Consider the following 27659-nt stretch of genomic DNA (forward strand, 5'->3'; position numbering starts at 1 on the left):
CAAGCATTTTGTAATCTGGCTGAGGGTGTAGCAAATGAACTAGAGAAAGGCCACTTCACCCAAGTCAAAGAAAACATTCCTCGCCTCTTTAGCAAGGATGACTGCTTTGGAAATCAAGAAATTAATGGGTGAAATAAAGAAGTTAATACTGTTTGTCTGGATTACTTTGAGCTTCCCAGCCCTACACACTCAAAATACCACGCAGAGTACAAAGAACTTCATCCCTTATTCCATGTGCCCAAGTGAGATTTAAACTTTAATTTTTAAAGCAGAACTCTCCTCATAAAACATTGGCTTAATATTTTCTGGGTAGGCTCTGTGACAGTTACAAACTGTCCTGGCCTTGTGAGGCTTCTTCAGTTCTGGAACTAAAAGCAAGCCCAGAGGCTCAGACTCTGAGGAGGTATAACATGCTGTCTCTTGCTAAGGAAGGTCAGCTAGCTGCAGCTTCATCACTTACAGGCTGCTTCTATAAAACAAGGATTCTCCATTTGCTTTCATTGTTGCTGCAAGCGTAGAAGCCTTTGAGTTGGCAGTGAATCATCCTCGTGGGAATTTTCTACACACTTTTCTCCATCTGCTGTTTTCCTTGCATTTTTCCCCACCATGTTGCCAGAGAGGTTTTCAAGGGTTTTTGAGAAAACATGTCACAGCCCAATAGTGTTATAGTGCTATAGCAATTCCCAATCTCTAAAAGTCCTCAGAAGATCTTCTGGTAGTGTTGAAGGAAAATGAAGGCTCTGAGGACGCTGAAAGAAATAAAATGGCCTAGGGTGGGCAGGACTTTTGAAAATGCATAGCTTCCAATTCAGACACGTTAACATGCTTTGACAGCATGCTTTCAGAAAAAAAATCATAGTAAACTGAGCTTGAAAGAGCATGCCAAAAATAGGAAAAAACAGGACCATAGATGATTCGTGGATGACACTGTGAGGATACCTCCTAAATCAGCACTGCAGATTGGGAGCAAAGGTGGAGAAAACATGGCAAATGGGGAAGCAGAGAGAAGCACATGTGGGGCAAGAGGAAGCACGTGTCGTTGGGACAAGAAATCTTGCCCCGACTTGCCTCCTCTCTTGGCGCGCAGCAAAGAGGAAGGGCATCAGGACAAAATTTCTTGCTCTGACGCTCTTCAGGTCCCACCATGTACCCCTGTGCTGGTGGGTAATTGACCAAATAGTGCTTCAGAGTATTAAGAGACACCCCCCTCCATAACATTGAATCCAGCATAAGAATACTCACCTGGTTCATTAATTTCTAGCATTTGGATTGTGGCAACCTTGAACATTGCACTGAGAATACATTTCTTTATATGTTTTAAATAAATAAGCAAACAACCATTAATGCAATCCAATGTTGTATAACATCTGGGAAAGCTTAGGGTTTTTTTTGTAAGCTACATATAGATAATTAGTTAAGAAGAGCAGTGGGAGTGTTATTTTGTTCAGGAGAGTACTCAGACCACCGAAGAGTAATCAAGAATAATCCACTCCCATGTCTGTTTCCCAGGTCACAGTCCGGAGGTTCTCTTTAAATTCACCAGTTAGTTCTAGAGGAAACAATGGCCCTTTCTCTAGTCCAGCTCCCTACCCTATCCTTTCATTTGTTGTCAGTTCCCACCTCCTTGGTAGCAAATTTGGATTCCTTCTTGTTTTTGCAGCTGTGGCTGAAGGCAGATGGAAGACTAGAGGGGAAGGTGACCCCAAGAGGGAGAAGTCAGGGCCCCCTCATCTCCCAGTTCAACAGTGAATTTGAATTGAATGGCATGAGAGGAGCCTTTAGGTTATGACCTCTGAATTTTGTGGGCTTTGGTGCAAACTTTAACTTCTAAATATACATTTCTCAAGAGTTACCTTGGATATGTATCCTTTGACATTTAGCTACCTCTCTATCACAGTGGGGGACTAAACAGATAGCAGACCAAGATGATTGGCTTTTACTGACAGCTGAAAAGGAGCTCCTTACTTGCAAAGGTCTTGATCCTGCAATGGATATCCCTATAGATTACTGTTTAATCCCCTATGGGATTCCACTGCATATGATGACGCTCCATGTAGGTATGGCATTCCTCTCACCCACCAAAGCTGGTGACCAAGGGAAATATTTCTTTTGGAAATACTCAGCATTAGCGCAAGCTGTTTTTAACACACAGTGTAAACTATTCATGGCTTTTTAGACAGTTTTATGGAAGGACCAGTTGAACTGCATGAATGCGTCCTCACTGGAATAGCAGATCACCACAACTTTGTTCTCTTCTTGCATGCAAGCATACTGTGGTCAGAATTAAGTTAGGAGAGGAGTACATAATTTGCATGCAGGTTCGGTCCCTGCCATGTCCTGATAAAGGGTAGCAGGTCGGAAAAGAACATTCTCTGAACAGTACCTGTCTACCAGAATGGATAATGATGAGCTAATATAGAACATAGTTGTTTATAAGCAGCCCGGTTTTTGGGAGGGAAGGTGACAGAAAGCACATGGTTTTCCTTGAAATACTGGGTCGGGCACTGTGGGTTTTTAGAAGCCTTTTTAACCAATTAGAGTTCTTGCTCTCACTGGCTGCCTGCTAGCAGCAATGGCTCAGGCTCACACGTCTCCTCCCTCAGGGCTGCAATAAGGACCTACCAAAGTTTCTGGCAAAGGGGGAATCGTGGTGGCAGTGGTGCATTCCTGCTGCTTCTTTTGATCTCCTACCTGCCCACTGCTTACAATGCCATTTTAATGTTTATCCAAGCACAATCTATAGATGTAGCTATCCACAGATGGGGCCACGTCGTAGAGCCAGTGTGGCGTAGTGTTTAAGGGTGTTCTAGTATCTGGAAGACCTGGGTCTGAATCCCAGCTCGTGCCACAGAAATTCACTGGGTGACCTTGGGCCAGTCACATTCTCTCAGCCTAACCTACCTCACAGGGTTGTTGCGAGGATAATATGGAGGAAAGAAGAACTATGCAATATGGAGAAGAACTATATTAAATAAATGGACGATAACAGTGATTATTTTTTTCTGTGTATGCTGTGACTGGCTACTTCATCTTGCCCACCTCCAGTTTGTTTCAGTAAACAACATATACACATGTCTGCCTCACATGTTACAATTCTGAGGTGTAGGTTTGTAACACATAACAATTAAAAATGTAATATGTATGCCAGCCCTTAAGAATACACAAACCAGAGTCAGGCGATAATCTGCTTTTGCCTTGGAGATCCCATTGAACTCACCACTTTTCACTGTAATTTTTACAAACTCCTTTCCCATTACTTGACTCCATTGCATAGATATGCCATGCCCCCCCCCCACCCGCCCCACCAGCAGCCGATGATGAATGACGGAGCTGATTGCAGGTCTATGCATGAAAGACAGAGGGACAGAATTCTGCATTGTGAACCTGTTGAATGAACATGAGTGAGTTCCTTTTTTAAAATGTTTTGTCACATTAAAAACCTCTCTACATATAGTAATGTACACATTATGGGAAATGATTTAACATAGCCCTATTCCTGTCATGCTAGAGAATATTTCATGTATCATTATACACAGATGGGAACATGCATCTAAAATGCTCCCATGCCCTATCAAAAACTGGCTTATATTAAGCTTTCTGCATCTGAAACAGACACAAATTCTATCTCTGCTGGACTTCCAAAGAGAGAGAGAATTTCAGAGTTTGGGTGGGCAGCAGCACTTCAGAATGCCTCTGTATGTTTTTGTGATTGCCAGCAGAAAGGAAAGTATTTATTTTGGATTGATTATTGGATGGTTGGGATGAGTGCCATTATATTTTGGCAGACAAGTCAGTTTGTTTAACATATAAATCTGTTTTATAATAGTCAGGTCCACTCCCCAAGCACTTCCCTATCCTGACAGGCAGTGGCGTAGCGCCAAGGGGACGGGGGTGCGTGCGAATCACCAGGTGCGCGGTCCTGTGGGGCCATGGCGAGGTCATTCCAGGAATGTGGCGGGGGCGTTCCGGGGCGGGACAGGGGCAGACGGGGTTGTGGCATGGGCACAGGGCGTGCCATGCCCCGGGCGCAGTTCCCCCTTACTCCGCCCCGGTTGACAGGCTCAGAGCTCCAGACTGTTGGGGGGAGGCTTTCTGTCCCCCTGTGACCTGACAGCCTGGTTTAACTGAAGAAAAGAAGAACAGGGTCCTTCTGCATGGCAAACAGCCACTGACTGTGGCTCCGTTTTGTGCTTTTCTTTTATAGTACAGCCTCTATAACTGCTAAAGAACAGAAAGGCTCTGAAACTGGATGGGGAGTACTGGCATGGTGAGTGAACAGACTAATATATAAGGGCACTTCAGAGCCTTCAACTTCAGGGAACTTTAATTCACATCCTAACACTGGTGGTGTGTTTGACACACAGCAAGTCACTTTGCTTCCAATATTTAAGTGCATTTTCCTCGCCTCTTTCACAGCTACCACTATCAGCCACTTTCTCTGTTCTTCCTCCAACAGAGAGGAGGAATAGATTCCCGAGTGCCAAAAAAAGCAACTGATGGAATAATAATGAGAGAGCTAGCAGAGTTCATTACCAGGACAGGCTGGGCTAGATCAGCTTTGCTCTCTCCCCAGTAGTTCTTCCAATGACATGTGGGGGAAGATTACATCTGAGGCCTTCTAAGGGCATGGTGATTAAAAAATGACATATATAGCAAACAGTCTATAGCAAACAGAAGGATGGAGGAGAGACAACCAAGCATCCCACAGACACTTGCAGGGAATCCTGCTAGCCTCTGTGTTGGATAGGCTGAACACACCCTCGTTTTGACAACAGACTATTTAAGAAACTTTCAAAACCATGTGTCTAAGGTGAGCAGCAGGAAATGGCGGGCATGAATCTTACCTGCTGAGTTCAATGAGAACCCCACTGGTGAATGAAGCATGATACAATTAATATCTTCCAGACAGAGCCCTGGAACTAAACTTCTCACATGGGGAACTGTGCCATTATCCTTTTTAAACTATGTTATCCCTGTAACGCTTATTAGCTTCATCTCAGGAAGAAATTAATTTGAAATTGCTATTCCTGGCAAGGTGTTAAGCAAGCCAATTAATCCCTTTGCAATATTTCAGACTGGTGTGAGAGGGGTGATTTATCAGACGTTTGGTATACTCAACATATGAAGATGCTTAAAACCAAGACCATAGGTCCAGCTAACTCAGTGGTTCTCAACCTTCCTAATGCCACGACCCTTTAATACAGTTCCTCATGTTGTGGTGACCCCCCACCCTAACATTTATCCATTTCACAGATGGAGAACACTGATGCAGAGAGTCTTAGGCGACCCCTGTGAAAGGGTCATTTGACCCCCAAAGGGGTCCCGACCCCCAGGTTGAGAACCACTGATCTAACTCCATACTGTCTACTTCATCTGACATCTAGACCAGGGGTGTCCAACTCTGGCACCTCAGATGTTCATGGACTACGATTCCTATCAGCCCCTGCCAGCATGGGAACTGATGGGAATTGTCATCCATGAACATCTGGGGTGCCAGAAATGGACACCCTTGTCCTAGACACAGAAAAATGTTTTCTGACATCTTCTACCTGAGATAATTTAACTGAAGATTTCAGGGATTGAAACTGAAACCTTCTGAATGCACTGTACTATTCAGATGCCCCTCCTAAATTTAACTTCAGCCATGAACTAGTTAGGGTGCATTAGGCCAGCCATCTTTAACCACCACCACCCCGCCCAATCTGCAAAATGGGTATAGTAATATTGAATTGATGGATTGAATTTATCTACAAAAAGGTAGCATGGTAGAACAAAGCAAATTTAAAATGTCGAAGCACAATTTAAAATAAACAGATTAAATCAGAGTCAAGTACAATTTGTGCATTACATCTGTACTGCAGGACACAGCTTCCTGTTTGCTGGAGCTACAAAAAAACCCCCCTGCTTTTTATCTAATGGAAGAACATTAAATGGATTATATCAAAGCATAACCCAAGCATAGTTTCTCTGGGCTCCATACAAATGGGTCATCATTTCCCAACCCTGTATCTCACCCATGGCCTACAATTCTCATGATTTATAGGCCTGTCTGTTTTATCTTCAAAATGACACAGATAATGGTGAGATAATGGGGTTACAGTCCCAGGCCTGCCAAGGCTTCTGGGCTCTGGTAACAGGATTGCCAGGTCGCCTTAGCCACCAAGGGGGGATGGAGGTAGGATTGCCAGATCCAGGCTGGGCTGATACTGTGTGACTGGCCTCAAAGTAACCAGTGAGCTTTCAGAATAAGGATTTGAAACTGGATCTCCCACATTTTACACTCTAGCTACTATACTACGGGGGCTCTCAGCAACTCGGGAAAAGGGGATATTTATCAGCAAAATCAAATGGCACCCTCACTTCAGCACCGTGACCCTGATCCATATTGCCTCTCACAGCTACTTTTTACCATTAAACAGCAAGAATCAAATGATGGTTCCCTACATAATATATAGTATTATGCCCTTGGTGCAGTAATTTATTCCTTTTTCTATTTTTATATGGTGCATCATAATCTAAAAACATTTATCTAATTCACAGCATTTCTTTTGTGTATAGAATGGTTTCCTCAGCACACATGGCTTTGGTTGTGAACTGACACATTTGAAAACTGGTAAGTATTTTGCAAAGGAACAAACTTATCTTTTGAACTTAAAAAATTCCAGTCTTATAATTTAAGAAACCACCTACCATATTCAAACCATAGCAACCAGTTACGGCAATCTCACTAAAACCTTTGTACTCGAAGAACACTTATTCTAGGCTTCATTTGTGATATAAGCTGAAGCTATTGAATCTGGATGTTTATATAAGAGAGGAAATTATTTACTTAGGCCAGGGGTGGCTAACCTATGACACTCCAGATGTTCATGGACTGCAATTCCCATCAGCTCCTGCCAGCATGGCCAATTGGCAGGGGCTGATGGGAATTGTAGTCCATGAACATCTGGAGTGCCATAGATTGGCCACCCCTGACTGAGACCATGTCTGCTTGACCAGAATACTTCAATAATCTAGTAGAGTAAACAGGCCCAGTAATTCTGATGAGATCCAGGGAACACAGGAGGAAGACTTAGATCCAGGACTGGAAGGCTTTATGTAGCAGATACTCCACATATATATCCCTAGCTGTTTAAAATATTTTAATCCTTACTTTCCTAAAATGGCTCAGTTTACTGAAGAATACCCAATGGTATTTGGCAAATAAAACAGAAATTAAAAAAACATATCACAATCCACCCTGACATGGAAAGATTCATTTTCAAACCATAGCTTGTAATCCTCTTAACAACTGGAGCAAACAACAGCAGGCAGGCATTTCATTTAGAGAAACAGTGTGTATTGGGGAGGGGGGTATGGCCCAGACCCCAACACCCATACATTTCTTTCCCCATTTCAGCTTTTTTGAAAGTTAAATCGTGTGACTTTCCCTCAGCAATCTGAAATGGTTGAGCTTATTCTTGTAATCTAAGGCATAAGCTTACTGAAGTTTGCTTTCTTAAAGACTAGGTTGTCTGTCTGACTATACTTAGTAACCCCTTTCCACTGTATGTCAAACTCCAGGAGAACATGATCACTCCCACCTAAGGATCCTACCACTTCCACTCCACTAATCAGGTCATCATTGTTGATTAGAAGCAGATCTAAAACAGCCATTCCCCTTGTTGCTTCTTCCACCTTCTGGACCATGAAATTGTCTGCAAGGCAAGTAAGGATTTTGTTGAACCTTATAGTCTTGGCAGAGTTTGACTTCCAACAAATATCAGAATAATTGAAATCTCCCATTACTATTACTTCTCTCCTTTGTGAAAGTTTGGTAATCTCTTCCAAGAAAGCATCATCCAACTTTTCAGTCTGGCTTTGGGGTTCTGTAATAGACCCCCACAATGAAATCACTCTTGTTTCTCTTGCTCTTAATTTTTACCCAGATGCTTTCAACCTGACTAGCAGGATTTAAGTCATAAACCTGCTCACAGATGTAATCATCCCAGATGTGTAATACTACTTGTCCTCTTTTCCTAGTTCTCTGAAAAAGGTTATACCCCTCAGTTATTACCTTCCAGTCATGAGACTCTTCCCACCAGATTTAAGTGATGCCTACTATATCATATTTGTTTTGCTGTGTTAAGAGTTCAGATTTGTCTTATTTCCTATGCTGTATGCATTAGACATTTAAGAACATGGTTCATTTTCCCTGGCTGCTTATTTAAGGTTTTTCCCCTCTCACTTGAGGGAGTCCTTGAACTATTCTTGAGTTCTTGAACTATTGAGTTGAATTCTTGAACTATTCACTCAGTTCTCTCTAGAACATTTGGAACTATTATTTCTAGCACTTGAACTCCTGCTCGCTTAAACAGTCTCCCTCCCCCACAAAGCTTAGATTAAAGCCCTCCAGATCAGGTTTGTGAACCTCCTAGCAAAAATGTTCCTACCTACAGCCATCCTTGTCAGTAGGATGAGTTTATTATTTATAAAAGTCTGTTATAGAATGCGGAATACTTAAGTATGGATTCAGGAGCTTTACAGAAGTCTGGGAAGAACAACATTTGTATGAATGCAATAGAATATGGGGCTGGATGCTCATACCCAATTGCTGGCCAGGCATAGCTTGTGGCATTTCCATGCTAAATGACCTTTGAGAGCCAAGAAAATGTCATGATTCAGGTTCCGTAAGACCGCATTCTGCAGATCCTCATTAAAAGGCTGTATTAAGCATTCAGCTAGCATAAAGAATTTGTCATATTCATACAAATGAGGAACAGCAGTTCTGTGGAATTGGGAACCACAAATTGGAGGATTGTAAAATGCGTTAATTACTCTAATTTTCCAGCATTTGAAATGTGTATACTGGCAACAGAATTTGGTACAAACAAAAATTAGATGATACAGCATCAGCCACAGCACACACACCAATTTTTAAATAACGGGATAGAGGAAACTCTGGGAAGAATGACCAGAATGACCAGATAATTAACTGTCCTCCTCTAACCTCTCCAGCTGTATAACATCATAATGTACAATGTGATTTATCACACAGGCAACCCTGGTTTAAACCCCACATTCTGCCATGAAGTCAACCGAAAATGAGACTTGAAACACTAGGGCCAAATTTGGATTAGAACTGTCATTTGAAGGGATACAAGGAAGTTAATGGCATGCTCCTAAACACAGTTACACCCTTTTTAGTCCACTGAAGTCAATGTGCTTAGAAAGGTATACACCCTATTTGGAGCTTCACTGTAAATGTACTCCCTGCACCATTTCCCCAATCTAAGATGGCTTGGAGAGCCAATATTTACCTCTTTGAGGTAACATAAAGACATGGATACCCACATACTTGCTCCAGTGAGGTAAACATTGGCACTCTGGCACTATTTCAGGGCAGGAACACAGGGCAGAGGAGAAGGCCTAACTCCTCCTCCCCTCACATCATGAATGTGACCCGATCCTGTGTGCCTGATAGTTGAATGAAAAACAACAATTGGACACTCTGCTCAAAAGAACTCTGAGCCAGGTTGGTTGATCTTTCTCTGGCCTTAATCCAGTCACTATCTTGCATAATACCATGAACCTACTTTCCAGACTTTTTGTAGGGGTCCCTGAGCTAATGTATACAAAGTATTTTATATTTTTATACAAAAATGATAATTAAGTGGAGGGAAGATATGACAGAAACATAAAAAATGATGCTTGATTTGGAGAAGATCATCTTTTTAAATCCCTTTCATAACACTAAGGGTCCCCCAATGAGAGCAACTGGCACTAGATCAATCAGGGGGGAAAATGCATTTCTTATATGCTTGCTATATGGAATTAGCTCTCGCAAAATGCAGTGAGTCATCAGCAGAGATGGCTTTGAAAGGAGATGAAGACACCCATCATGGTGGATCTGTCAACTGTCAGTCTTCAAAGGAAACTGGAATCTCCAGGTTCAGCATCTGGGCAGCAACTAACAGTGGAGGGATATAGAGCCTCTGTGCTGTTCTTGTGTGCTTCCTAGAACGATCTTTAGTCTAATGATACACCATTAACTGTTGCTTGGTCTGGTGAAATCAGCACCCAAAGTTTTTATGGCATGGAGATGGGCATTATTAACTGCTAATAAGTGAGTTTCTCTTAACAGCACTGACCATGTTTTGCAAATGCCTTAGCAGATCAGGTGCTCGGGAGCAGCAGCAGCAGAAGGCCATTGCTTTCACATCCTGCATGTGAGCTCCCAAAGGCATCTGGTGGGCCACTGCGAGTAGCAGAGTCCTGGACTAGATGGACTCAGGTCTGATCCAGCAGGCTCTTTCTTATGTTCTTATGTTCCTGTTAAAGGCTTAAGAGCCAGATCTGCTAAGATGGTGGCAACCCTAGAATTAAACAGAGTCTTAATACGTGGAATTCTTAGTCAAGAATTCAGTGTCTATGATTCCATGTATTAAGACTCCAGCTTTATCAGCATTATTCATAAGTATTTCAAGGCTTCATATGTAGATTTCTGCAGATAAAGAGTCTGTTCAAGGAACAAACATTGCCCAGGTCATTCCTCTCCAGTCAATTGGGAGACTAAATGCAAATTTTGGTGAAAATTGCAGTGATCTTAACCCTACAGAAATGCAATTGTCATCGATTGCCACTGTTCAAATTTTCTACTCTTTATTAACACATTTACTTCTTCCAGTTCCTGGCAACAAAAGATGCTCTTTTAAAATTATGTTGAAATTTGCATTTTGTCCCCATCTCAGGAGATAAATTTACCTCCACCTCCAGAGAGCTCCCTGCCTCCCTTGATATAAATAGGAAATATGCTGCAGTGTAAATGTGAACAAAATTCTCACCAAAAAAGGAATGCCTGTCATACAGCTGCAGGTTACCATAGCAACAACACAATGGCTTCATTTTGTGACTAAAAGGAACAGCTGGGAAAGGAGAAAAAACATGGTTTGTGTCCCTTAAGAAAAAGGAAATATGTGAGGGTTTTAATTCAATTGTTACACTAAAATACTTTGGAACAGTTTAAAAAACCAACTAGGATATAATGGCTGTTAAGGGAGGTGCTGATCTTTTCTGTTATGCTTCTGCTTAACTAAGGGTGAAAGATGCTAGAAAAACCTTGCTTATTCTATTGAGGATCGGCAATTACTAGCAATTGGGCACACCTAGCAGCCAGAGATGGGCTGATATCACTGGAGTATGGGGCTACATAAAAACAGTTCAGCATGCAGAACATGGTCAGCAAAGGCAGAGGTCCCTGAAGACTTGCATCTGATTGGGGGGGGGGGGGGGGGACTTTACCTGCCTTGCTCTTGGATAGACTGATGCTGAAAGCCCAGCCCTATCTGCTGAGATTCTTGCCAGCTCAATGTTGCTATTTGTGAATAAAGAGATGGTATTTCTCTTGCCTTGAAAATCCTATGGAGTCATCATAAGTCAGCTGCAAATTGACAGCACTCTATACCCAGCACTCTATACTCTATACCAGTGGTTCTCAACCTTCCTAATGCCGCAACCCTTTAATACAGTTCCTCATGTTGTGGTGACCCCCAACCATAACATTATTTGTGTCTCGGTCCCTAAGACCATTGGAAATATGTGTTTTCTGATGGTCTTAGGCAACCCCTGTGAAAGGGTCGTTCGAACCCCAAAGGGGTCGTGACCCACAGGTTGAGAACCGCTGCTCTATGTACTCTATAGCCGTGGTGGCGAACCTATGGCACGGATGCCAGAGGCGGCACTCAGAGCCCTCTCTGTGGGCATGTGTGTCATCATCTTCCCCTCCCCCTTCCCCCCTCACCCCGCCCAGAGGCTGCTGCCAGCAGACGCGTTGGGAGTCACGCTGCACAGGCTGGCTGTGCACAAGGCGCTCTGCTGACTGGGGCTGAGCTTCAAGGAGATCCTCTTGAGTCAACCTGATTTGCTGCAAGTACCGTCTTCTGCCCCACAAGTACCCCCTCTCCCCCACAACACTTGGGAGACTGGAGGCTGGCACGCTTTTCTTGGCATGTAACTTTTGGGAACAAACTAAAACTTTGAGGGTAGGGTTAAGAAGCGGCAGCCCGGGCACAGTGGTGGGATTCAGGTGGCACCGATCGGGTTTGTTAAGGGCCCGCTCCCGCTCCCCTGGGAGAGAGAGCAATGAGGCTTTTAGTGCCTGGGAGCCCAGGGCGGGGAGGAGAGATCTTGCAAGGTTCTAGGCTCGTGGCGCTCAGCAAGATTCGCAAACTCAGTTATGCAGGGAGACCTCCTGCCCTGCGAAAAAGTCCAGATCTTGCCCGGAGGAGCCCTCCCTGCAAGTCATCTGCTGGGTTCGCTCCAGTGTCTTCCTCTGATCCATGTCGGTGGAAAGGTGAGGGGGCAGCCAGCCAAGCGGGCAGAGGGCAAGGCTACCTAGGAAGTGGAGCCATGCCTTCACCCTCAGTGCACTGCTCCAGGAAAAGTGCATCCTCCTTGCACACACACAAAAAGCATCCCTGGGACGCTCGCTCCTCTGCAGCATGACTTTCAATGCCCAGATTGCAGTAGGTCCAAGTTGGCAGCTTGGTGGTGGTGGTGGGTCTATGGCAGTGGCTGATGCTGCTAACTACCCTGCTATCTGCTTGGGATTTGGGTTTTGGTATCGATTTTGCAGTACACTCTTCCTTCCTGCCAGTTTGCAGTCTTGCCCGCTTTGCAGATTTCTGGGGAAAGTGAAAGAATGAATCTGTGGAGAAAGTCTTCCCTTCTTCCACCATCCCCAACCGCTCCTGTGGGTTGAGGTGATGTTGTTAGGAAATGGGAAGCTCTTTCAGAGATCGTAAAGGAGACTGATGTTTGGGTCCGTGTTATCTGTGACTGCAACAAGTTATCTGTGTGGTTTTCTCTCCCTTGCAATCAATAACGTCTGAAAACTCTCCTTTTGCAACTGGATTTGTATGAGGCTGTCAAAGTGCAATCCAAAATAAAGAACCTGTAGATATTAACTATACTAGTCTTTATTGGGAATACTAAAGACCAAGAACAGTAATTGAGGATTCTGAAGATCACAAGCAAAGTTTAAGCTTAAATTCCCTTGCCCCGCCCCCTGCCCCCCTGGCCAAGTGTTGGCACTTTACGATAAATAAGTGGGTTTTGGGTCGCAGTTTGGACACTCGGTCTCTAAAAGGTTCGCCATCACTGCTCTATAGACTAGTGAAACACTAGTCTCCATTACTCTCTCCTCCTATGGAAATGGACTCTGTAAAAGGTTGTCTTTCAGAAATGTCTTACCATTTCGAGGTGTGATAAGCTGCAAATAGAGTTGCTAATAACCTGTAGGAAAAAATGTCTTGCCCCTTAGCCAGAGGTGTAATATGAGCAAAGGGGCAGTTGAAACTTTTAATGGCACAGAGTTAAATAACATAACTTGGTAAATAACATCCCATTTAACCTCTATGAAGGGGACAGATTACTGTTGTTGGCAACCTTAGCTGTGAAACAGAAATATTATGGGGGGATTGGGGGGCAGTGTGCTGCTATGGTAACATATTAACCACAATTTCTCAGTAATAAGTGAGAATAAAGGCCAAAGTGCACATGGTTCTGGAGCATCATGAGTAGCATTCCCCACAAAACATGCCCTGAAAAAAGCAATCATTTGTCTTGGCCTTTCCAATATGAACCACAGCGGTGGCATATGAGAAGAGGGGGTTAACTCTTCCCCTTTATGTTGTTTCCCCAACTGAAAATGCCTCCTTTGCTCTCAGATGTGACTTTTAATGTTTAGGGATGGTCAGATAGCAACAGAACAAATATACGGTACCTTGATCAACAATGGATGACAGAGAGCAAAACACAATAGGAAATAAAAGCCCATGTACGAAGGAAAGGGGGAAAAAGATTGTCTAAGAAGAACAAGGCTAAAAATAGATGAACGCTCAGCAAGCTGTTCATTATCCATCAAACAGCTCCACCTAGAGTTCCAGAGCCACCAAGCCAGCTCCTATGAGAAAAACTGTACAGCAGAAGCAGGCCTGAGCCACACTTCCTAACCCAGACAGTGTCATCTGCTATCCCACTGTCCTGCTAAAGCAGTCTGTACTGCCCCTGAAGGAGGGAGGAGGATAATCTCCTATGCTTTGACTATTCCACAAATGATGTAAAACAGAATTTTCTCCAGGGGAATTGATTTTTGCTGTCTGGAGACAGAGTTGTCAACAGGAGGTTCAGAAATCCCTGGACATTTGAGACCAGAGCCTGGAGAGGAACCTCAGCAGAGTATAATTGTAGTTTAGTCCACTTCCAAAGCAGTCATTTTCTCCAGGGGAACTGATACCTGTAGACTGGGGATCAGTTTGAATTCTGAGAGACCGCTAGGCTCCACTGGAGGTTGGCAACCCAACTTTGCTGTCATATGGGCTACAAATTGAATGGACTTTCTGATCCATTGCAGTTGGCTTAGGCTTTGATCCCCTGAAATCTGAAATGTCCCAGGAGATTAGCAGTTAGACCTGAAGCAGAGCTGCATTCTTCCCATCCCTTCTAAATACATTGAAATTAATGGGTTTAGAAGATGTTACCGCGTATCACTGACAATGCAATCCTAGATAGAGTTATACCAGTCCAAGGATGTAATTCCTCTTAGGACTGCATTGTGATTCCACTAACACACATTCCTATCTTGAAATCAGAAGACGAAGAAAATGAATGGCTAAATTACTTGTTATATAAAATGATAAAACGATCTTGGCAGAAATATAGCTTCTCTACCAGAGTAATTGCTTCTAATCAGTCTTACATAACAGAAATTAGAGCTTGTTTGATTTACTGTATTCCATTTCCTCATTATTACTCAGAGCCCCGACTGCTTTCTTCCTATAACTGCCGTCCTGTCTTTGAACTGAGCACACGGCTATATTGAAATAGAGCTCTGCTTCTTAGCATGATTGTTTACATTTGCACACGTTGCCAAACTCCACAGACTTAGATAAGGCCACAGTATTTTTAGAATATATAGCAATTGGGGTCCCAGGGTATGGCATCGACTGCTAGAACTAAGGAAGTATGGGTCCAGCTGCTTTGTGTTTTTAATAGAAAAAAGTGGGTCAGGGTCACAATGAAACAGAATAAACCTTGCATTCATGCAAAAATGTTTTAAAAGTACAGCAACTGAAAGTTATTTAATACTTGAAAATAACATCAAATTAATTAGGGGGGGGGGAGGAGAAAGAATAATGCTGCTAATCAAGAAGGTATTCCTGGGATACATGTGACTGCCATATACAGTCGTCCCTTCCACATGGCAATTTTCCACATCACAGTTTCTGAAAACACAAACATGTGCCCTCATGATTATGAAAATATGTTTGAAAGCATGTGGGCAATGACTGCTTTAATCTTAAAAACTGGAGATGGTGTTTGGATAAGATTTCCAGTATTTGGTGGTAGCCCTTCAGTGCCCAGTAAACTTAATGGCTTGCCCGTGATGACTATCAAACCCAGATTAAAATATATGTACCGTAATACTAAAATCTGTAGAATGTAAACGAATGAGACAGATTCCATGTAGGCTGTAAAATTTCATTTTTTCTTGGTGCAAGTTTTGGATTGTTCTGGGGGCAGAATGGAAATTTTGTTGTGGTTTTTGAAAGCATATAGCTCAGAGCCAGTTCAAGCATTACTTTGTGCTGTCAAAAAGTTATTTCCTAGGTTGGCACTCCACAGTCTGAACTGGCGTATGCAGTGACAAACCATGAGCACTCCCACTTCCACCTTGAACAATGCAATGCGAGAGGGCTTTCTGGGTCACTCAGAGGCAACCATGTCTATACCTTATTTGGTTACACAAGGAAGGGATGAGAAGTTGACCTGAAACACTTCTGCACATGAAAATTGGAAAACATCCCAAACTCCAATTGCAACTTGCTTTAATGTCAAATCTTTAATTGCTAGCTGCACAGATAACTGATCAGCCAGTCACACAATCCAAATATATTCTGATGATTCGTCGCTGGGAGACACAAGATCATATCAAGGCTCAGCTAAGAAGCTCATTGACCTTGAGCTAGTCACCTGACCACATTAAGCTGCCTTATAACAAGTTAGACCACTGGTCTTTCAAGGTCGCTATGGTCTATTTTGGCTGGTATCAGCTCTCTAGGATCTCACAGATCTTTCACACCATCTGCTACCAAAAATGGGGAGGGCAAGGACTGAATATGCAACCTTCTAATGAAAAGTTGACATTCTGCAGTTGAACTAGAGTCCATCCCCATCAAACTAGCCTACTTTGTGGGGCTGTTGGAAGGGAAAAATAGGATAATCCTCATGTATGCTTTTCCTGAACTAATGGGGAAAAGTATAGAATTGAAAGGTCTAACTTACCCAAGAACCAATTACAACAGTTTCACCACTTCAAATGCTGATTACTAATAGTTTAAAACATTTGGACTCCTAAACATCTGAGCAGATTCCTAACGTGTAAACTCTGCAGCACGTTTACATGGCTGGGGTAGACTACTTTTGGCTTCCAGGTATGTATGACAAGAACTGGCACAATGTAAATGGTACAGGAACAAATCAAGGACACTACAGAACATGGCCTTTTACTATGGCATGGGCAGTCCAATCCGGGAGGTGGGGAGTGGCTTCATTCATTCATTCATTCATTCATTCATTCATTCATTCATTCATTCATTCATTCAATTTAATATACTGCCCACCCCTGAAGGGCTCAGGGTGGTGTACAATAGCATATTAAAACATTATAATATAAACGTATACAATACCATAAAGCTATAAATTTCAAATGGTAAAAATACAAAAATAAATGGTAAAAAATATACAAAAATCTTCAGATGGCGAGCTGCATTTAGTTCCACGGGGCTGGTCTAGATGGTATACCCACAGAATAGAATAAATGCAGAATGGGATAGAATAAATTACAGGGATGGCACACAATCAACGGGTGCCCCCACCAAAGGCCCAGTGGAATAATTCTGTTTTACAGGCCCTGTGGAATTGTTCAAGATCCCACAGGGCTCTAATAGAAGATGGTAACAAATTCCCCCAGCCAGGGGCCAAGGCACAGAAGGTCCTAGCCTCCGTGGAGGCTAGCCATATCATAGAGGGGCCAGGAACCACCAGTAAATTGGCCTCTGCAGAGCGCAGGGGCCATGTGAGGACATATGGGGAAAGAAGGTCTCTGAGGTATGAAGGCCCCATGCCATGGAGTGCCTTAAAGGTTAGTACCAGCACTTTGAAGGTGATCCAGTATTCTGTTAAAAGCCAGTGCAGTCGGCACAGCACAAGAGATATGTTATCCCGTATAGAACTACCTATGAGGAGCCGCGCTGCTGCATGCTGTACCAACTTCAGTTTCTGGATCAACCACAAGGCTAGGCCTGCGTAGAGCGAGTTGCGATAGTCTAATCTGGAGGTGACAGTAGCGTGGATCACGGTGGGTAGGTTGGTCTGGGAGAGGTAATGGGCCAGCCGTCGTGCTTTAGGAGCTGGCACAGGGCCAGGCCAGCGTGTTTGCCCAGCCCGCTGGTATAAGTGGCACTTGACCAGCAGAGAGGGCAAACAGGGAGGTGGGTGGGTGCCTCAGAGCCCTGTGGTGCCTCACACCAAAAAGCCTATAATCAGAAGAGCTGTCCCAGCCTAAACCTTGCTGCCAGTGTAGTTGGTTGTGCACTAGGGCATCCCCAGGGCTTTTGAGCAGGGAATGCCCCCGGTGCAGGCCTCTGATATTTTGCCCCATGGAGGGCTTTCAGGTGGCTGGCGTGGCAAGTTTTTGCTGTTTGCTGCCTTCCTACTCCGCCTGGAGGCCCTCTGTAGGTGGCATGGGAGTGCAGACATGCCACTGTCCCTGGTTGCCAGAGCCTTCTTGATTGGGCTGCAATTTTGTTCATTTGCTACCCTGTCCTGTCCTTTGTTTCTGCTCCTCTGCCCCCGCTACCACCTCCTAGATCTCAAAGATGGAGCTCATGTTGGGCCACAGGCATGACATGACCAATAGATAGGTTGAGTGGGGACCACAGAGCACTAATAGAGGCTAAGCTGCATTCAGTTTGCAGATCCAGCCTTTTCATCAGCAATCACATGCAACCTGTTAATAATGTCATCGGCTAGCATTGAACCCGCAAGATAACTCTGCAGGTCCCAAATCAATCTTCAGTGTGGCCTTTCATTTGAGGCCAGGAGTCAGCTGAAGAAACCCACACTAGAAATAAGATCATGCATAGAGCCCTCCCTCAGAGGGTGAGTGGACACATGCAATGAGAAGTCTTAAGATGCTATCCACTTGTGCCTTTGAGGCCTGCCATGTGGAAGAGGTGTTTTTGTTTCATTCAGATAGGGGCAATTATCTTTAAACCGGAAGGAAAAGAAAGGGAACAGAAGCCCTGTAACATTTTCTGCTTATGAATCTGTAACATTTTCTGCTTATGAAAATTGGTGGAAATCATCTCAAACTATGCAAATTATGCCAGCCCTTTAATTAATTAATCCTGGCAAATTAAATCCTTGGTATCTAAAAGGAACCTACTTCCCCCAAGCTGTCACCACTTTGAAGGAGCAGAGAAGGCTCTGGAGAGGTATAAAGGTTTGGAATGTCAGAGTAGGTTTTGAGATCCTCTTCAAACCTCTGTGCTCTTCATCCAAACTAGGAGGGCTTCAACTAGGCAAGAACAAAGTTGACGTCTGCTCATCTCAATAAAGCAAAGCCAGAGCAGCAGCTAATATTTGTCTTCCAAAGGGAACCATCCAGACTTCCACAGACGGCCAGAGCAATTTTTTTCTACATGGCCTCGTTTAAGCTTGAACATGGTCCGTGCAGCCCTAGCTTCAACAGGATCTTTCCACACACACTGGCAAAATAACTATTTGTTCACTTGCAGAAGCACTTTAACCCAGCATGGCAAGTCAGCACAGCCAGCACACATGGAAGAAATGGTACTTACATCTCATTTACTTTGTCTTCTGGACCCTGAACTTGGCCAGTAACTGTCCCTTGTCTGGAATTTCTAACCCAGCCAACTACTCCCACTCTCCTAGCTTTTTCCTCTGCATACTGGTTTGGAAAACAAAAAACAAAACAAGAGAAACACAGAATTTATTTAGTACCCCAAAGTCTGATATTCTTGTCAGTTCTAAAACTTCAATTTCATTTTTATGATTCTCTTCTTAGGACCAACTTTTCTTCCAAATAATATGTATGTAATTTCCCTTATTTTTCTTGCCAGTTCTGGACTTGGAGCTGAAAACAGCCACTTTCTTAAGTGAGTGAGAGAATAATTTACTTTGGCTCTTTGTTTCTTGCTCTAATTTCAGAAAGTGTCAGGCAATTCCTGTGCAATGCTGTGAATTATCCTTCTATGGAACAGATTTCCATTTGTTTCTGATGCCTTATCTTCAGCTCAAGTATTTCAGTTCACCTGTAGAACAGAAGCTTTTTATATCAACAAAGAAGCCTCATTACTTCAGAGATGTCCAGAAAATGAAGCAATGGGGTTTTCTTGGTACCATATTTAGAATATTGGACTGTTGGAGAGCTGCCCCTCAAAGAGGCTCCAGCAAAGGGTTAAAAAGAATTAATAACATTCCTGCAGAGGTGAGTCCAGCCAGTAATTTCAAGTTCATATTATTTTATCAAGTTAATGAACCTGTTTCTGAAGGAATCCCTTTTATAATAGGAGCTGCCTAAACATAGCACATTTGGCCAAATTAATATTACAATTTTTCCCATTTCTCAATCTGTAAGCATCCCCAAAGAGGCCCAGATCCTTTCTACATAACATTGCACTGACATGGCCAAGAAGCGGTGGTGGTGGTGGTGGGGGTACATCTTTTCTTTTGAGAAATGCAAGCAACCCTGTCCTCTTTAAGCCTATCCAAAGTAGTCTATGAAATTACAATTTGCATGTTATAGAGTTAAGCTTACAAAGGGCTATTCTGCAACTTAATAAAAGATGGGATAATACACATTGTATTACACTTCCTATCAACTGTGCCATTATTATTCATATATTTGCCAATATTTACCTAACAGGCATTCTTTCAAAGGTGAAGCTGGCATTAGATTTCACCTGTGTTGCCTACAGACCGTGCTGCCACCTTTACAGTCACTTTCTACAGATCTCAATCAGTGGGTTCTGCCTCTATCCAGTACTTTCAATTCATACAGGACCTCATGTTACAGAAATGGTCACACCACGGCAGGGTACATACTTAATGGATACTTCTGAGCCTTCAACATCTGCATCACAATCACAGGTACCACAGCTCCTATATCACAACCAGTGAACCAGAACTAGGCATCAGTAAGGATTTATGGAACCTAACATAAATAACAAAGGGATCTTTGACTCACAAAAAGCTCATATCCCCCAAAATCTTGATCTCCAAGGTGCTACTGGACTTGAATCTGGCTGCTCTACTGCAGATCAAAACTATAAAACTCTAAATAAGATAAACACTCTCAGTAGGACAATCTGAGCTACCTGAAGCACACAGGCTTTAGATCGACAATAGAGAGGCAGAGGATAAAGCATGAAGATTTGTGGAGGTGTGACTATCTGAATGGCAGCCCAGGATGTTGAATACTTGAAGGTGCCTTATATAGTTTGACTATTACTCAAGGTCAGTATTGTCTGCTTTCACTGGCAGCACCTCTCTGGGGCTTCAGGCAAAAATCTTTAGTATCACATTCAATCTGATCTTTTGGCTGGAAATGGTGGGGTTTGAACTTGGAGCCTTCTGTATGAAAACCCCATATTCTACTGTTAAGTCATAAGCTCCCCCATGCAACAACTTCCTAAATACAACCCTGTGTGAACTGTATGAAATACAAGCAAGAACACAGATGCATGCATCATATTTTTAAATCACAGAACTTGAATTTTGTTTGGTTGTCAATTTTTGAGCTGTAATGCAGAATGTTTGCACTGATGGCAATATGGTACATATCTTAGTAATTATATTTCCCTATGTTACCCTAACATTCCAGACCCATATATACCTCACAATATCCACCACCTTTCCCACAGTAACTACAATATGACTTGAGCAGAACAGTATGGGGGAAAAGGAATTTCAAATGAGATGTGTATCATATCCTTCCCCCTATGGTGTAGTGGTTAAAGCACTGAACTAGGACTTGAAGACTCAGGTTCAGATCTCCACTATGACATGAAGTCCACAGGGCAGCTTTGGACTGGACACTCATGCTCAGCCTAAGCTAGCTCCCAGGTTATTGTAAGACTAAAATGGAAAAGGGTCACAATGTGAGTTTGTTGAGGAGGCACAAGTAAAGTCCTGCTCATATGCAGCAGCTGAGATGGGATGTACTACTTCAGACTACCAGTGAGAGCTCACTTGACTTAAAAAATCCTGAATAAATCCTTGTACGTAGAAAGCTGGTATGACAGGGAAAATATTCTAGTCTCATCTTCTCTCTAGCCCATTAGTTGTCTGCATGTTAGATTTTTTTTCACCCCATAAAACAGTATTCCACCATGTGAGGTTTATATTTATTTTGAAGAAGACTCCAAGTCACTGATTTAAAACCTCATCTGTTGCTTAAGAGAACTAGACCTGTATGAAGGATGCTGTAAGACATATCTCTTATTTGTTTTAATTAATAAACTGCTCACAAGGAATCAGTGAAAACCAGAGTGACTTTAGACATGCCCAAGCCCTTTTTCATGGCCAGTGAGAGTTTTTTCCCCTTTAGATCCCTGTACTCAATCAGAAACTGCTTTGAAACCTGTCTCAATTTTTGAAAGAACTTATGTTGTATTGTGAGACTGCTGTGTAACAAAGGTCGATTCCACACAGCATAATACTAATGGGTTACATCCGTTATTTTTGAGTCTGGGCCTATTTTATTTCATTTTCTGTGAAGGAAACAATCTGTTTTCTTTTTGCCCCTTTGCACGAACCTACTTTTTTTTTTTAACAATGCAAACATGCAGGCACAAACATCGCATTTTTTCTGCATTCTGATTGGCTGTTCCATCACCACAGTCCCCCTTCCACCTGTTCCTCCCTTCTGCAAATGGAATGCTTCTGACAGTGATGTAGGTATAGATTTTTAATTGGGGGGGGGTTCAGGGGTGGGGCCACACACCCCACCCACCCCTGGGGCATGGCCACGCCTCCCAAAGCCCCACCCCTGGCCTCAGTGCTTATAAAAGCAGCTCTCCGAGGCCTGGGACGGCAGACCCCTCCGCCCCTCCCTCCGGCTGGGCTCTTAGCCGGCAGTCACTTCTGCCCTCCCCTCCGGGTAGAGGCGTAGCTAGGGAAAATGGAGCCTGGTGCAAAATCTGAGCCCCCCCCCCCCCCCAGACGGCTGCTGTGATGCTGGAATCCACCCCCAAATGGCATCACTTTTAATGGTGTTTAGGGAGCCCAGATTCTTCTTTTAAATCCACCTTAAAGGGAGAATCTGGGGTGCTCAGTTAAAACAACATTGAAAGTGATACTGTTTTGGGGTGGATTATCCCCCACCCTGAAACAGCATCACGTTCAATGTTTAAACTGGGGACCTCAGATTCTCCCTTTAAATCCATGCTGAAGGGGGTGGATTTAAAAGGAGAATCTGGGGAAATTTGGGGGTTGCCTGCTGTCAGGGGTGCAATTGTTAAGCTAGCAGCACCAATCTTTCAGGGTATCTTCAGGAGTCTCTCCTGATGATACCACCCATGTTTGGTGAATTTTGGTTCAGGGGGTCCAAAGTGATGGACTCTCAAAGGTGTAGCCCCCATCTCTTATTAGCTCCCATTGGAAACAATGGGGGATGGGGCACCCCCTTTGGGAGTCCATAACTTTGGACTCCCTGAACCAAACCTCACCAAACCTGGGTGGTATCATCAGGAGAGTCTCCCAACAAATCCCTGAAATTTTGACGCTGCTAGCTAAAAAACTGCACCCCTGCAGGCCAAAAACTGAAAAATACTTAAAAATACAAAAGACCACAAATGGGGGGTGGAGCTTTGGACATGTAATGGGGAGTTGAACGCGAGACAACCCCCCTTACCTTCGTCCTTGGCTTCTGATTGGTGGAGAATATGCAGCAACCCCATGAGTCCAAGCAGGACCTTCCCCTCCCATTTCCTCAGAGTGGGGGAAAAAAGTTTAGTGCTTTAAAACTACAACACATGAAGCATGTAACCCTCTCCCCCTTAACTTTGTGATATGTAAAATAATAAAATATGTACAAGGGAGCAAAGCTATATGTCCCATCCACATCCAACGGTATGCATCTGCCTAGCTGCATGCTCTGAGCACCCCAAAAATAAAAAGTTTGTTGTGAATCCACTGCTATACACATTTGGGTGAAATGGTGTTCATAGTCGCTGCCAAGGGGAGAAAATGTGCTTGGGGGACATTTCTGAAATGCCAGGCTATTGCACCAGTTGGCAACTCAGCAGAAACAACACTGATATGACGTAAGGTGGGAGAACGGGCAGCAGGGCAGGAAAAATAAAGTTAGGTGCCTATGCCATTTCCATGGAAGTGCGTTCAACCCGGGAATTTTCAACAAGATTGCGATTTTGGTGTTTTTTGGAAAACCTGGATTGAGGGAAATATAATGAGTCAATCCCACTTTGGGGGAGGGACCCATGCAGAGTTCTTCCCCAAATTGGGATATTTCCCTTTATCAGCCCATTATATTTCTACTGTGTTGAATCGACCGAACACAGAGGTAACTGGGGCTCACAAAGTCACCTTCTTTATTCTTTGCATTTCACTGCAAAGAACGAAAACGTAATGCAACACCAGTCCACATATTTCAACAAGTTCTTTCTCTCCTTTGGAAGTATAAACGAGTTTGTTTTCAAAAAAGTGTTCGGCTCCATATCCAAAACTGGCAAAGGAGGCCAGATAGAATCTGGATTGTGAAGGGTATGGCTTTAAGAAATCAAACCCTGCAAACAGGTTTTTAAAAACAATATTTAGTAAGTCTCAAATGCTTCACTCAGAAAGTCAACACAGGCAAATAAAAATGACAGCTTGCCCAATTCAAACACTCAGATCAAGATTCAAATGCTCATGAAATTCTCAACCACCACAAACTACTCCTCAGCTTACAAGAATTACAAAAAAAGTTAGCAGATGATCCCATGCTCTGGACAGGATCCCCTCTGCATGCTTGGAATACAAGCAACTTAATAGCAATCTTGACAGACAGCTCATGTTATTTTCAAGGTCAATGCATGTTAAGAAGCAAATGGCTCTGTGCCATTTGCTTACAGTAGAACCTAATTTTATGAACTATCGAAGGAAAGAGTTCACAAAATAAAGTTAAGAAAATTACAGTTACAAATTACAGTATAATGTTTTTGGTCAGAAGAACATAAACTGAAACGCTTATGTTGATTTATTTTTCAGTGGTACTGTACATAATCAACACCAACAACTGTTGGATGGTCACTGTAGACTCTGTCCACAAGTAAGCTGCCTTAGTCTTTTGATACCAAAAGTATCTGTCTTATTTAGACTTGAGAGAACTAGCTATCTTCTGAGCAGCCAAATCTCTCAGGCTTTTCAGAAAAAGAAGTTGTACAACGTCGCTTTCTTCTTGATCTTCCAGCCACTGCAGAGCAATTTCTAATGCATTGTAAGCTTCAGAATGGGATGGACCGGGAACAACTACAGTGTTGTAAATGCTCTCAGCATCAGAGTCCTCCTCTGTTTTGAAATCTGTAAACTCCCGCTTTAGGCACTGAACAGCTGGCTGATCAACAGAGAGTTTTTCATGATGAACACCAAGATGATGAATCCCGTGGCGGGATTTGAACCTTGCCAGCCATCCTGAGCTGGCCTTGAAGTCAGGGTTACCATTCAATTTCCTGTTCATTTCTAAGGCCTTTTCGCACAGAAGGGGACCTGAGACCGGCTCACCAAGACTTCTCATGTGGGAAAACCAGGCATAAAGAGCATCCTCTAATGTTGAGTTCTTTGCACATTTCATGGTTTTTCGTTTCTTCTTTCCATTTTCACTGCCCATGGTTGAGACAAAATGTAAAAGAGTGTCTTTGTTTTTTTTCAGTTGAGAAATTGTTGACTTCCCAATTCCAAATTCCTCTGCCAACACTGTTGCTGTTTCACCCTTTTCCAACCTTTCAACAATTTCTATTTTGCTTTGGAAAGTGAGCACAGTTCGTTTACGTTTCTTGGTCATTGTGAAAAATGGTGTGTTGCCCATACACAGTCTTTCCATGCTGTTATGTTTTCAGGTATGCAAGGTAGGAAGATCAATGCACCTGAAATTCAAATCCATGCAAACTTTCTACAATGATAGTACCTTGGCAGATTTTTGGTTTGCTGGTTGGATAAGAAGGCTGCTAGGTTTAGTAATTCATGCAGCTAGTGTTCATAAAATCAGGGATCTACTGCATTGTAAAAGGCTCTCCAAGTTACAACACATACCATGTAGACATAATACTTAACTAAACAGTTAAGCATCAAAAACTTGGCATTGCAAACTCTTGGGGTTGATACACAGGTCACATGCTTTATTTTCATTACCAAAAGAAATTAAACAGTAGTGATGCAAAATTGGTGACTTCATGTTGCCTTACCATTCTGAAACACACACCTACAAAAGAATAAATAAGAAAATTAAATAAATAGTAACCGTTCAAACAAATATACTAATACCTTTTTTAAAAACATGATGCCAAAAGTATTGTAACAAGTCCAGTTTTATTATAACAATGGAAAAAAGTTTGCAGAATGGCGATGGATTTGGGGAACTAAAGACAGTTGCTCTGTATTGTGATGCTCAGTTTAGCCCTGCTGATCTTGACAGATGAATCCGTTGACGTGGTTGGGAATGCACATCAACATCTGGGGCCTCCAGCTACACTGACTGGCATTTTATCTGCTGCTTTATTATATGAGCTTTATTTGGTTAGGTTCTTAAATCAGTGGTTTATGTTAACATTTATATAGTTCCAATCATGAGATCTGAAAGTTGCCTCAAGGACTTTTTTGGGCAATACTGGCAGAGCCATGGAGTATAATTGAAATCAAGCAAATACAGGAAAATCAGAACCAGAATGCTTAATTCTTAAGGCTTCCTTTTAAGGTAACCTTCTTATTATTATAGTTGCTAGAAAAATGTAATAAGCAGCATTGTACAAATTATCATTTTTGGCTACAGGAAGGGTGATCTGCCCAGTGCTACTATAATATTCTTTTGCCATATTTATTCTGATTGCTACAAGGAGTCAGAGGGCAAGAGACTCAGAGCTGCTGATCTCCAAACGCCTACTAGAAGTCACTCTAAAGTTCCTTGCTATTTATTAATATCAGGTATTTTTTTAACCTGTTAAGATTATGGATTTGATCCAAAGAAATTCAGGTTTATAGTTCCTGCACCACCTAGACTTTCTCTTGAGATCAGCTTCACAGTCTCCATGTCAAATAGGGGAAAACAGAACTTATTCATTATACAAGGAAGGGGTTCTTTGAGGAAATGTATTAAAGAATCTTGGTGGTTCAGTTGCTATAGTGACAAGCACACAAATTCAACTAAGGAACTCAGAGAATTGTGCTGTGTGTTACAAGATCACCTTGAATAAAAAGTCTTTATATGTAAAATATGCAGAATGAAAAGTCTTCTGAAAGCCAATTTACAGTATGTGTGTAATACTGGTTGCCATCCTATCGCTGAGGGGGGGCCTCTACACAGAATGCCTGTCTGTGCAGACAATAACGACCTGCATAAAGCAGATGCATACGTGCATGTGGTTTTCCCCATTCTTCCTTACTTTGCCTTTCCTGGAGTATTATCAACTTCTAGTTTCTTGGCTGAACAGTAAGAAACCCTTTGAGGGGAAAAAAAACTGTTTTTGCATCTCCATGATGTTAACTGTTACTGAGACTTAGGGAGAAACCTCCTCTCGAAACCAGAGCAAAAAGAATGGCAGGTTTTGCATCGAGCAAGACAACACACAGGCACTCCGCTCTGAGCTCCCCAGACCCCAGTGGTCTTTGGGACTCCTGTCTGCAGGGGCAAGGTGCCAACGACGAGGAGTTCAGCACGTACATTGCCGTCGCCGCCCTCACCCTCCTTTTTGTCCCTGACCCTGCAGAGAAGTCTTTCGGACATGCGTATTGCGCAATATTGGGAGGTTCAGATACCCCCTCCCCACGAATCCACCATTCGCGCATGCGTATCGCCATCTCCCTTCCAGCTGGTCTCGATACCAAGGGACAGCCTCGCGCATGCGCACGCGACACGACCCCTCTGTCCCCTCAATGATTCTCATCCACCCCATTTCTTCTCCCCCTTTCCCAGCTCACCTTGCACGTTGCCGAACACTTCGTAATCCACCGATATGAGGCTAGCCGACATTATGCTTGCAAGGAAAAAGAATCCGCAACTCCTTGCGAAGAAGGACAGAAAGTGAGAGCGGATGAGATCTAACGCGGCTCTCACGGTCTCAGCTGGCGGAAGCCACGACGGCAACGCACGAGGCTCAAGCTTCGAGGGATAGCGACCGCCCACCAAGCTCCTTCAGAGTGTGCCACTGCCTCTATCGATGGGATCGGGTGGCAACGGCAGCACAAAGTAAACCAAGCCTCTACTCAGTTATTACTTATTCTTTTCTGTTATCAAGGGGAAATTATGCGGTGGCCAAGAGAAACCCTCATCTGCATGAACAGATAAAGGGGGAAATCTTTGTATGAGAATCTATATGTGGGAG

At 43.1% G+C, this 27659-nt stretch overlaps 2 protein-coding genes across 2 annotated transcripts in view; one reads left to right on the forward strand and one right to left on the reverse strand.

The window, feature by feature from the left end:
• Nucleotides 1–690: 690 nt before the first annotated feature.
• ACYP2 (acylphosphatase 2) lies at nucleotides 691–27385 on the reverse strand. The gene is made up of 4 exons (XM_048518707.1): nucleotides 27256–27385; nucleotides 25527–25543; nucleotides 18903–19012; nucleotides 691–749 (listed from the first exon to the last, which is right to left on the reverse strand). Exons 1-4 carry the CDS (start codon nucleotides 27305–27307, stop codon nucleotides 701–703), a joined length of 228 nt encoding a protein of 75 aa, XP_048374664.1. The 5' UTR covers nucleotides 27308–27385; the 3' UTR covers nucleotides 691–700.
• Nucleotides 27355–27659, forward strand: part of PSME4 (proteasome activator subunit 4) — a 148100-nt gene continuing 147795 nt past the window's right edge. Inside the window, exon 1 of the mRNA XM_048518692.1 lies at nucleotides 27355–27523. Coding sequence (XP_048374649.1) covers nucleotides 27495–27523 — 29 coding nt within the window. The 5' untranslated portion in view covers nucleotides 27355–27494. The remainder of the gene's footprint in view (nucleotides 27524–27659) is intronic.

Source organism: Sphaerodactylus townsendi, linkage group LG01 (assembly GCF_021028975.2).
Source record: "Sphaerodactylus townsendi isolate TG3544 linkage group LG01, MPM_Stown_v2.3, whole genome shotgun sequence".
Taxonomy (NCBI): Eukaryota; Metazoa; Chordata; class Lepidosauria; order Squamata; family Sphaerodactylidae; genus Sphaerodactylus; species Sphaerodactylus townsendi.